General features: G+C 37.4%; 1 protein-coding gene across 2 annotated transcripts; it reads right to left on the reverse strand.

Annotated features, from left to right (window-relative positions):
- Positions 1–557: 557 nt before the first annotated feature.
- Positions 558–7508, reverse strand: LOC136675932 (uncharacterized). 2 transcript variants are annotated; one of them, XM_066652750.1, is made up of 12 exons: positions 7383–7508; positions 6218–6315; positions 5982–6070; positions 5521–5670; positions 5208–5356; positions 4926–5062; positions 4701–4794; positions 4504–4615; positions 4183–4406; positions 3915–4086; positions 3530–3657; positions 558–3411 (listed from the first exon to the last, which is right to left on the reverse strand). In XM_066652750.1, the coding sequence occupies exons 3-12, from the start codon at positions 6061–6063 to the stop codon at positions 3094–3096; spliced, it is 1566 nt and encodes a 521-aa protein (XP_066508847.1). In that variant the 5' UTR covers positions 6064–6070; positions 6218–6315; positions 7383–7508; the 3' UTR covers positions 558–3093. The 2 variants fall into 2 exon arrangements, with proteins under 2 accessions (XP_066508847.1, XP_066508846.1); XM_066652749.1 differs by lacking the exon at positions 6218–6315 and having other exon boundaries at positions 7383–7501.
- Positions 7509–10138: the final 2630 nt, after the last annotated feature.

A 10138-nucleotide genomic window follows, 5' to 3' on the forward strand; every position in this document is an offset into this window, starting at 1 on the left:
TAAGAGTAAATCCAACTAAAAATTGAGTTAACTTTAACACCCAAATGTGTAAATATATTTAACACTGTTAATTAATCACACTGCATAGAGTAAAATAATTACACAGTTCGGAGTTAATTTACATTGAAAGTGTTATATATTGTCACTTAAATATGTAATTATATTTAACACTACAGTGGTTGCATTTAGTGTATTTCTTCCGCTCTAAAGTGTAATTCTTAAATATTAATTGCATTATACTGTATAACTTAATTCCTCCCAGTTCAAAAACACACGTTGGTAGGTGGATTGGCGACTCAAAAGTGTCCGTAGGTGTGAGTGTGTGAGTGACTGTGTGTGTCTGTGTTGCCCTGTGAAGGACTGGCGCCCCCTCCAGGGTGTATTCCCGCCTTGCGCCCAATGATTCTAGGTAGGCTCTGGACCCACCGCGACCCTGAACTGAATAAGGGTTACAGATAATGAATGAATGAATGAATGAATAACTTAAATTACATGTGATGTAATTAATATCAAAATCAAACAAAACCAATAACACAAGATAACAGTACCATCATTTATTGTAATGGTCATAACATTAAACAAACATGACAAATCCTGCTGCCCATGCTCACCTTGCCTATAATGTTGAGATCAGTATCAAAATGACAAATCACATGCTCACCAGAGAAAGCAATACGGGACAACAAACAGAGCTGTGTCATTCAGTCCATATGACATTTGTATGTCAAAAGGCCTATGATAATGCAGATTATCGACATGAAAGAAAACAAAATCATTTTTTTGCCTGGTCACTTCATACTACAGTAACTAAAGGCATGGTAATCAGCAACAGTCTTCTGTGTAAAATCAGAACAGAATCAATCTGATAAAACAGAGGCATATCAGATTCAACTTTGCCACAGATAACCAAGTGTGGGCGATAAACATATCCATGATATTTAGCCCAACGCACTTTCATAACCTGAGCGCTAATGGACACCTGCATTGCCATGGCAATTCCAGAACCTCCTTTTACCATGTTCAAAGACACCATTTTACCTGGACCAATGTCTAAGCAACTAAAAGTTGCTGAAGATTGCCAACTGTATGCCATATGATACTGATGCTTTCTTGCCAATGTTTTGGTAATATTTTTAAAAGATTTGAGTTGTTTTTTGAAAAAATTATGTTTACCTTCATACCGCATGCACCAACTATGGAGTACAGGTCCAATTTTCTGGATGCAGCGGGGATAATGGATAAGAAAATGGTGCTTAGGTAAAAGTTTTTTCTGAGGAAACAACTTCTTGAACAGTTTATGGTGATCCACAATCAAATGCTTTAAAAAAACACACAGACCCTGAGATAAAACGGGAGAGAATATGATGTTAACTATCTGAAGTAATAAAAGAAGTAGTTCCCAGTGCTGGTCAGCAGAATTTACCAAATCTCCAAAGATAAGAGGAACATTTCTCAGTAGACACCATGACTGAACTGCATTCAGTCCCAGATCATTAGATCCCACAGATACATTCACAAATGCTGGTCTATTGTTTCTCTCCATAAATCCGTAATTAAAACTCTGTATTCTTAATTGTAATTCTCCTGATGTTACATGTTTTTCCATCAAATATTCAAACAGTAACTTCAATTCGAACTGGGCCACACCTTCTAAAACATCATGCATCACATCAACTGAGAAGTTTTCAGTTGTGTGAAAATACTGCAATGAGTTTAATAAGCATGAACTTTTCACACCAAAAACATAAGGAAGAGTTGGTTTCCTTGTCATTTCTTGACAGTGAGAAGTGTGAATTTCTCTTGTGCGCAACACTATCTTGGAAGAATCTTCAGAAAATTCTGTCTGAAAGTCATCTTTTTCTGCTAAACAAAACCTACAGCAGTACCTTGCACTAAAAGACTCCACCAGACCAAATAAACTGTGTAAACCCAGATTATCGCCCGTAACCTGTAATACACTGCCACGAACACAACCACCATATAAAGGAATCTCAATACCTTCACTTTCCAAAACTTTAATATCTCGAACAACAGGAGCAAGAATTCCACTAAAACCATACCTTTTAATATCTTGAACATGAAATAAGGCACACAGGTGTATATTAGCCAAACAAGAATTCCATTTTGGAGAAAAATTCCTTAAAGTAAAATATATAGCACCCAATTTGTGAATACCTCGCTTGGATCCCAGTGGGTTTGCAACCTCGAAATCATCATAGAACATCTGAATCTGCACAGTGTGTTTTTCAACTGAAAACAGAGGGTGACTCTTAATAAAAGATCCATCACAAATATCTCTGAGCCCTGAGTTGTTGGTACCTGTACTTTGCAACATTTCCGCAACATGCTGACTTTTAAATATTGACTGCAAAGTAGACAAAAGTGGAACATACATGAATTTGTCTTGAACTACTACCTGATCATAAGATCCAGTCTTTTTGTTTCGTCTTGTGTCAAATCTTGAACCAATTACACATTCAACGGGTTCTACAATATCCCACTTGCCTGCTAAAAATTTTGATCGTTTGTATTCAGAACTTAAAATAGTGAATGGATTCTCCAACTCCTCAAAACATGCCTCAACCTTCTTGCACATTTCGGTTTGTCTTTCATCACAAAACACATGCTTCATGACAGTTTCTTTAGCATGCTGATGGATATCTTGGACAATATTCTCCATGGAATCCACAACTGAATTTACTAAACTTTGACTTACACCTGCTGCTTTTAGATCAGTAATTACGGATGCACAACTATTTACAATGTCTGGCAAACAAAGCTCTGACTCTACATTTTCAAATGACACTTCAACATGTGTGTCATTACATGTATTGAGGGTACTCTGGGGATTTGAAAAATAACCATCTTCTACACAATCTAATAAACTGCTTACATGGCATTTGTTAAGATGTTTTCTGAAACCAGAAAAGCTACCAAAAGAACGGGAACATCCCACTTGACCACATTTAAGATATAATGTCCTTCCTGTACAGAGTCCATGAATTACCTTAAGGTGTTTGATGAGGCTGTTTGGACTTTCATGGTCACTTTTACATTGAAAACATCTCATGGTTTCTCCTCAACAATTCTTCTCTAACACATCATTTTAGCTCTTAATTCTGCAACCCTAGGAGTCTCCTTTGTTTCCCCTATGTCAATGTTGTAGATGGTTGTTTGCACAAAAGTGAAAACATTGTTTAGGCATGAATTGTACGATGTACCAAAGACAAAATGTGCCTTAAAGAGTTCGTCAAAAGCTCCCACTGAACCTGTCGCCTTGCATGGAAGTGCATGATTGTCGATCACAATGAAGTAGGAATGGATGCTGCACTTTGTGGATCCCATGGCAAGAAGATAAGGCTGTCTGCTTTGGGTGATGCTATCTAGATGCTGCTGCACACTGGTTCCAACCTACAAGAGATTTTTAATAAAAATATTTAGTGACTAATCTCTGATGATGCATCACATCACCACTGTTCATGAGGTTGAGCTGATGGAACATAAATTTCAAACAACTTTTAAAACTTACCTTTTGGAATCTGATGAGCTGATGTCCTGCTTGAGAGGCAGACATTTTTCCCGGCCTCTTTCTGCCTTGTGCTGATGGTGGTAGCAGATGTAGCAGCAGCAAGAGAGCAGACATATCACTGTCCCAGCCTACAGATCAATAAACCAATGTCAATTTGACATAATACCACCAATACCTTTAATTGAGAACTTGCACAATTACACAAATGCATATTTTGCACATACACTTTCAGGAAAAAAAACGTACGGTACATTATTGGTCATTAAAAGGTATGCAGTGTAAGTGTACCTTGCCTAACCAAAGGTATTGAATATGTACCTTTGAGATTACCACCACACTGAACCTTTTTCTGAAAGTGTAGAAGAAGATAATTCACTATTCGTACCATTCTGAAAATCAACATTTGACTCAGAATTTCGCATCAAATCCAGGAGCTCTGTGGTTGGTGCAAGGCCATGGGCTCCCTCAATAACTTTTGTTTTAAATGTTGTTGGCCATCTCTCCAGAAACTTGTTGGCTGTAACCTCACCAAACATAAGTCTGAAGTCTTGTTCTATCTTCAGTGCAACAAACATAGACATGTAAATGAGTTATACTTTCTGATTGAGACAATACTGGGTATTTTTGTGGTGTAGTGTTGTAAAATTATATACCAGTCCTGGTGTGTCTAGAAATCGTGGGAAGACCGAAAAGACATCTGTTGATTTTTCTGCATCATTGACCAATGCTTGGCGATAAATGAAGGTAGTTTTCATCTTTGCCCGGATAGTGTCTTCATCGGCAGAGTATCTCAAAACAGCAATGGCTGCATCTACATCCTCACCACTTGGCGATTCCTCACTGGTAAATGGTTGTCGACTATGGCCTGGCCCACCAACTTAGGACAGAGGAAAATTTCATAGACTATAGCCTGCACAACTCACAGCTCATAATATCACAGTTTTATTAGTAAAGTGTAACAGATGTAAACTTACCTTTGGGGGATCTGACTCCTGAGGCACCTCTTTCCTCTGCAGTTTTTCTTTGTATGGTCTTTAATCGCCATGCCAGATATCCTGACCCACTCTCTGGATCGTAGTAATGTTCCTATATAATTACACATAAGCATACATGAATACTCAATATAAATATTCCAAGTAGTGAATATGTGCATAATGACACTTTTACTTACATATCCATGTTGTGAATATGGGTCTTCCAGGTTGGGAAACAGTGCAACTATTCCTTGAGCATACATCACTCTGACACTTTTCGGGGGGGAAGTCCTAGTAAAGGTTTATTAATTAAGTAAATATACAATCATACAAATTTGGCATCAAACAATGCTCTAAAAATAATTACTAATTGTAAAATACTGACAATATATCTTTACACTAATCATACACTTAATGCTTACCCATGTGTTTCTGTCATCTCAGCAGCAAGTATGTTTATCATCTGTCTTCTGGTTGCATCTGTCAAAGTTTTGTTTTTCCCGTACTCTTGAATAATCCGTTCACCACCAGGTTTTGAAGACAGGACATTTTCAATCAGCTGTAATTGGAATAATATTGTGTTTTTAGTAATAGTAAAATCAAAGTTAAAATCAAATAAAAATGTAAAAAGTAAATTGGAAAATAATTAGCTGAAGAACACAACCCACCATATAAAACGTAATTGAGATTAGGCTTCTACCTACCGCTTTTGCCTTACAGTTTATTCGGCAAGGCCTTTTAGGCTGGCCTTCTTCAAAAGTGACTGCCTCTTCATGAGGATCACACACTGTTAAGTTCAGAGTGACTGTGTCATCAGATCTTACAGAGGATGATGATGATGATTGAGAGGTGCCTGGGTGTTATGAAAGCATACAAAAATAGAAATATTACATCACACCTTTCTATATTTTTAACAATTTCTAACCATATTTTCCATCTATATTTTAAGTATTGATTTATTAACCTATACCTTTCATCTTAATAATGCATTAATCTCCTAAGAGTCTGAATGATTACCAAGTTCTTCACTGTACAGAGTGACACGGAAGGTTCCAGGTGATTCCTTTGCAATTTCTTCAAAAACCTCCGAGTCAACTTCTGTGTTAGATTGGTCATATACCTTCATGTCCAGCTGTCTTCTTTCTGGTATGTTGAATTTTAGGAGCACTGGTAAAAAAACAAAGTTGCAGAAATTGTGTTCTGGTCAATTAGTTTGGCATTTCTATTGTTTATATTTAGAGCCACAACTTCACCAGCCTGAGGCATCATTAAACACCACCCACTTATAGTTAAGTTTGAATCACTGAATCTAGGATCCACAAATATTGTCTTTTACAAATTACTGATGAAATATAAGGAAGGCGCAGTCCATCCTAATTTGACTATATATTCCTATTATTTAAAATATAAGGCACAAAAAAAAAACATTTGTGAACTAAATGATTTCTTGAGTTGGAACGTCAAGCTAATGTACATACCTTCTTTCAAGAATGCACTGAATGTTAGCTCAGAGAGCTTAACATACTTTTGCTCTCCCTCAAACTGAACTCGCAGCAACATACTGTTTCTGTAAAATAAATTAAAATATAAATTTTAAAATCAATAACACAGTCAAAACAATTGAAAAAAAGACATTGCTGTATAGGCCTAATACAATGCTAGAAAATAAATAAATAAATAAATAAATAAATGAATGAATGAATGAAAACACCACCTTAAAGTTCCTTATATGAACATTCATTCATTCATTCATTGTCTGTAGGCGCTTATCCAGCTCAGGGTCGCTGTGGGTCCGGGGTCTACCCAGATTTACTGGGCGCAAGGCGGGAAAAAAAAAGACCTATTAAATTAACATGTCTGCCTTATATAAAGCTGTGTAAGTTTTAATATGAGATTTACACAGTAACACATATATTTGTGTTAGGTTTTATGTTTAACTGTAAATCAGTAATCTAACGTTATAAACGAAATAAAATAACATCGTAAACCACTATTTTGTGGAAATACATTTGCTACATAGACCGTTTTCAGAGGCCTGTTTATGTCAAATAGCTCGGAGAGAACATGAGCATAAAGGCCAACACATAAACGTGAAAAAATGCGTCTAAATGTAAACGGTGCACCATTTAAGGTGGACCATAAATTCAGCAGAATGTACCCAAGGCGTTAATGTGGACCGAGGCTCAGACAGGAACTTTGAGCACGCTAGATAGCTAATATAGCTAATTGCGGCACCATTTAAGGTGGAACTGAGCTCTAAAATGTAAACTGCCGTGCCATTTAATGTGGAACGCGGTTCAGAATCTAACGTCCCCATGTTGTAATGTGTGAGGGGCCACTCGAATATGTTTACTGCACCGTTTAAGGAGGAACATAATGATAAAATGTAAACTATTACACCATTTAAGGTGGAACGAGACTCAGGATGTAACTTCCACGCATTTTAAAGTACGAGAGGGCATTCGAATACAACTACTAGGGTTACATTTAAGTGGAGATTAGCGCTAAAATCTAGCTAAATTGCTGCATCATTTAAGGTGGAGCAGAGCGCAAACATGAAAACTGTTGCATATTTTAAGGTGTAACCACACGTTAAACTGTACATAGCTGCACAGTTTAAGTAATTTAAAATGGGAAGCATCTAACCAGATATAATATGTCATTTGTATGACACTTTTTTTTGTTTAAAATAGAAGCAGAAGCATTTTTTACAGAAAATGTCCAACAACTGTGCTGCTAAACGGCTAACGGTAAACTTTACCGCGACACTCCCACAACATAAGACTTAAATATGATCCCAATTGGCATAAATACAACTCTAAAATCATCTCAAGTTGGGAAAAAAACGCTATTTACGGTTTAGAACATGAGTTACTTACCAAACAGTAGCACTTTGAAGATGTTGGACAAAATGATCCGTCAGCCAGCAAGCAGGACCGCACAGAAATGTGGCGCGAATTTATCACTCTGTGGAGTAGAATTTTCACTGCACTTCTTAAGATTTTTAACACTGTGTTTTAACTCCAGCATTGGAGCACCTATACTCTCCATGGTGTTACATATACTCACTCTAGGTTTAAATAAGTTAACTCTGAAATTTTAACACCGTATTTTTTACTGTGCAGGTGCTCTGGTTTTCTCCTTCAGTGAATGTGGGTGAATGTGTGGAATTGTCAGAGTGACAGAGTGAGTGTGTAAAAGTGACCACTTGAGTGACTTGGTGAACGTGGGAAATTATTCACAGGTGTGAATGTGTGAAACTGTCACCCAGCCAATAGATGAACATGAGCTCACTTTTTGGCGCCAGCACTCTGTTGCTTTTTGTGGATGGGTTATACCTGCGTAATAATGAGTAATGTATTTTGAAATTTTAAGCAGAGTCTTATTTGAACCTAGTTCTCTTTGAATACGACTTCACCTCCTGCTCCTGAGGCTCTAACTATCACTTCCTGACTTATGTATATTTGTCGTCCCTGATGAAGCCGGATGCTGCTAAAGCATCCTCTTATCCACCTTAAAACTGGCAATCCCCGGAAGGAAAGACAGCTTTGCCCGCCTGTGCTCGTAAACTATCTCACCGCATTTGTTCTGCCTGACTTATTAATTACAGCTCCATTTGCATGTGTTCTCTCACTCGTCTCGAACGACGACACCCAGCCTAACAGCTTTAATCCCAACATTGATTAATAACCCTCTTGTTTTTTTGTGCTCAGTTCTGGAGCTGACTGCACTCTTTTTGCTCGTAGTGGAACACGGGGCGAGTTGTTCCAGCTGTCCACTCCGCTGTCCACTCATTCCTGAGAGTGTGAACATGACACTTGCTTCTCCACAGCAGTGCTATGCTGCGCCCTAAGGAATTTTCAGGGCTTTTCTGTGGACAAGTTTAGACTTTTTAGATCGTGCTCCATCACTCCCAGTTCCAGTGCTCCAAGGGTTTTGCAGTCCTCTAACACACATTTAGGCAACTTCCAGATTTTGTGTCACTAGCACTAGCTTTAAGACTTGGATTCAAAGGCAGCGTTTGAAAACAATGGGTGGAAATCATGTAAACACTTTAAATCTCATGTCTGCTGTAATTTATCAACAGGCAACTATACAAGCAGCCCTCAGAGATTTAATGGAGATGATGGATGAGCTTCAGTTGTTGTTTAGGTGTTGCTCAATCAACACTTTAAAAAAAACCCTGAACAGTGACTGCCAGCTGAGCCATAAATCAGCATTTGCACAAACTCCCCACAGAACCCCTCACTGCTGTAAGCACAACAGAAAATGACTTCAAGTCTATAAGCAATAGCATCATTATTTGTGTTATATGAATGTAATTATTACATAATAATAGTTATTACATTGTTAGTTACATAATAGTTACATAACACTTACATTCAAATTGATTATTTACACGTTTGAGTTTGGTAGCATCTACTGCAGATGTTCAGAAGATGTTTCATTAGAGTCAAGTTGTTTCATGAATCCTTAATAGAGAATTTAATTTTTCCTGTTAATTAAATTAATAATTTAATCTCCTTTTTGTTGTAAATGATTATAAATGTGAGAATCTGAGAGACCTACAAGTAAATCCAACTTGAGTCACAATTCATTTCCTAATATATGTTGAGTGAAAATCATTTATGGGCAGATGTGATGTATTTAATAATGAGTCATTTATGGGCAGATGTGAGACGAGTAAAGAGTCATTTATGGGCAAATCTGAGCAGAGTATCTGGTAAAGTTATAAGCAAATCTGGGTCAGGTAACAAACCATTTAAATTTGACTAATGAATCATTTAAAGGCAAATTTGAGTCATATATATATATATAGAAAGAGAGAGTCATTTACAGGCAGATCAGATTCAAGTAATGAGTCATTTATGGGCAAATTCAAGTAAAGTAATGAGTGTTATATGGCAAATCTAAGTCAAAGTCCAGCAGCTAAAAACAGCACGCAGGGGAGTGGACAATAACTGGGCAAAGTGAATGTCGTAACATTGGTCTAACACCCACTCTCACAAGAAAGAGTGTGAAATAGCAGCATTTTTCTTTCTTTAATCCCTCCATCATTAACTCCGGTTAATAGCCATGGCCCACTCGCCCTGTTAGAGTTCCATCTGTGGGTTTATAGAGCCACAGCTCTGGATCTTCAATGGGAATCAAACCCCAGCAGATTTTCACAGCACGAGAACCTGTTGCCACATTGTATCTGCATTTTTCACATGAATTAAAATCCACTGTAAATCAGACTCTGACACAGGGCTCAGTTCCACCGTAATTACTCAGTGCGGGAGGTAATGGCTGAGGTGAGAAAATGAGGTCAGGAATAATAACATGAAATTTATAGACCTATTTTTAAAACCTAACAATATTTCAAAGAGCCAGAACCCTTCTAGTCACATATGGGTTGACAGTAGTGGCCAAATCCATCAACAGCCAACTCAACAATTCAGTTTGATTCAACAATTTGTCACACCTTGTATCTTTATTTTTTTAATAAACTGTAAACTCCAGGTACCGCTAACACTGTGTAAAATTTTCTCAATGAATGACTAATACCAATCATCAATGGTCAGTGACCAACAGAGGGCGGTGACAGGTAGTTACAAGGGAAATTCATTTCATTCATTGTCTGTGACTGTAACTC

This window comes from Hoplias malabaricus, chromosome X1, assembly GCF_029633855.1.
Source record: "Hoplias malabaricus isolate fHopMal1 chromosome X1, fHopMal1.hap1, whole genome shotgun sequence".
Lineage (NCBI taxonomy): Eukaryota > Metazoa > Chordata > Actinopteri > Characiformes > Erythrinidae > Hoplias > Hoplias malabaricus.

Coding starts and splice junctions, on each gene's coding strand:
- LOC136675932 (XM_066652750.1), bottom strand. CDS start 6,063: ATGTTGCTGCGAGTTCAGTTTGAGGGAGAGCAAAAGTATGTTAAGCTC. Junction 4,795..4,925: donor GAGATGACAGAAACACATGG/GTAAGCATTAAG, acceptor AACCTTTACTAG/GACTTCCCCCCCGAAAAGTG. Junction 4,087..4,182: donor TTCTAGACACACCAGGACTG/GTATATAATTTT, acceptor GTTGCACTGAAG/ATAGAACAAGACTTCAGACT.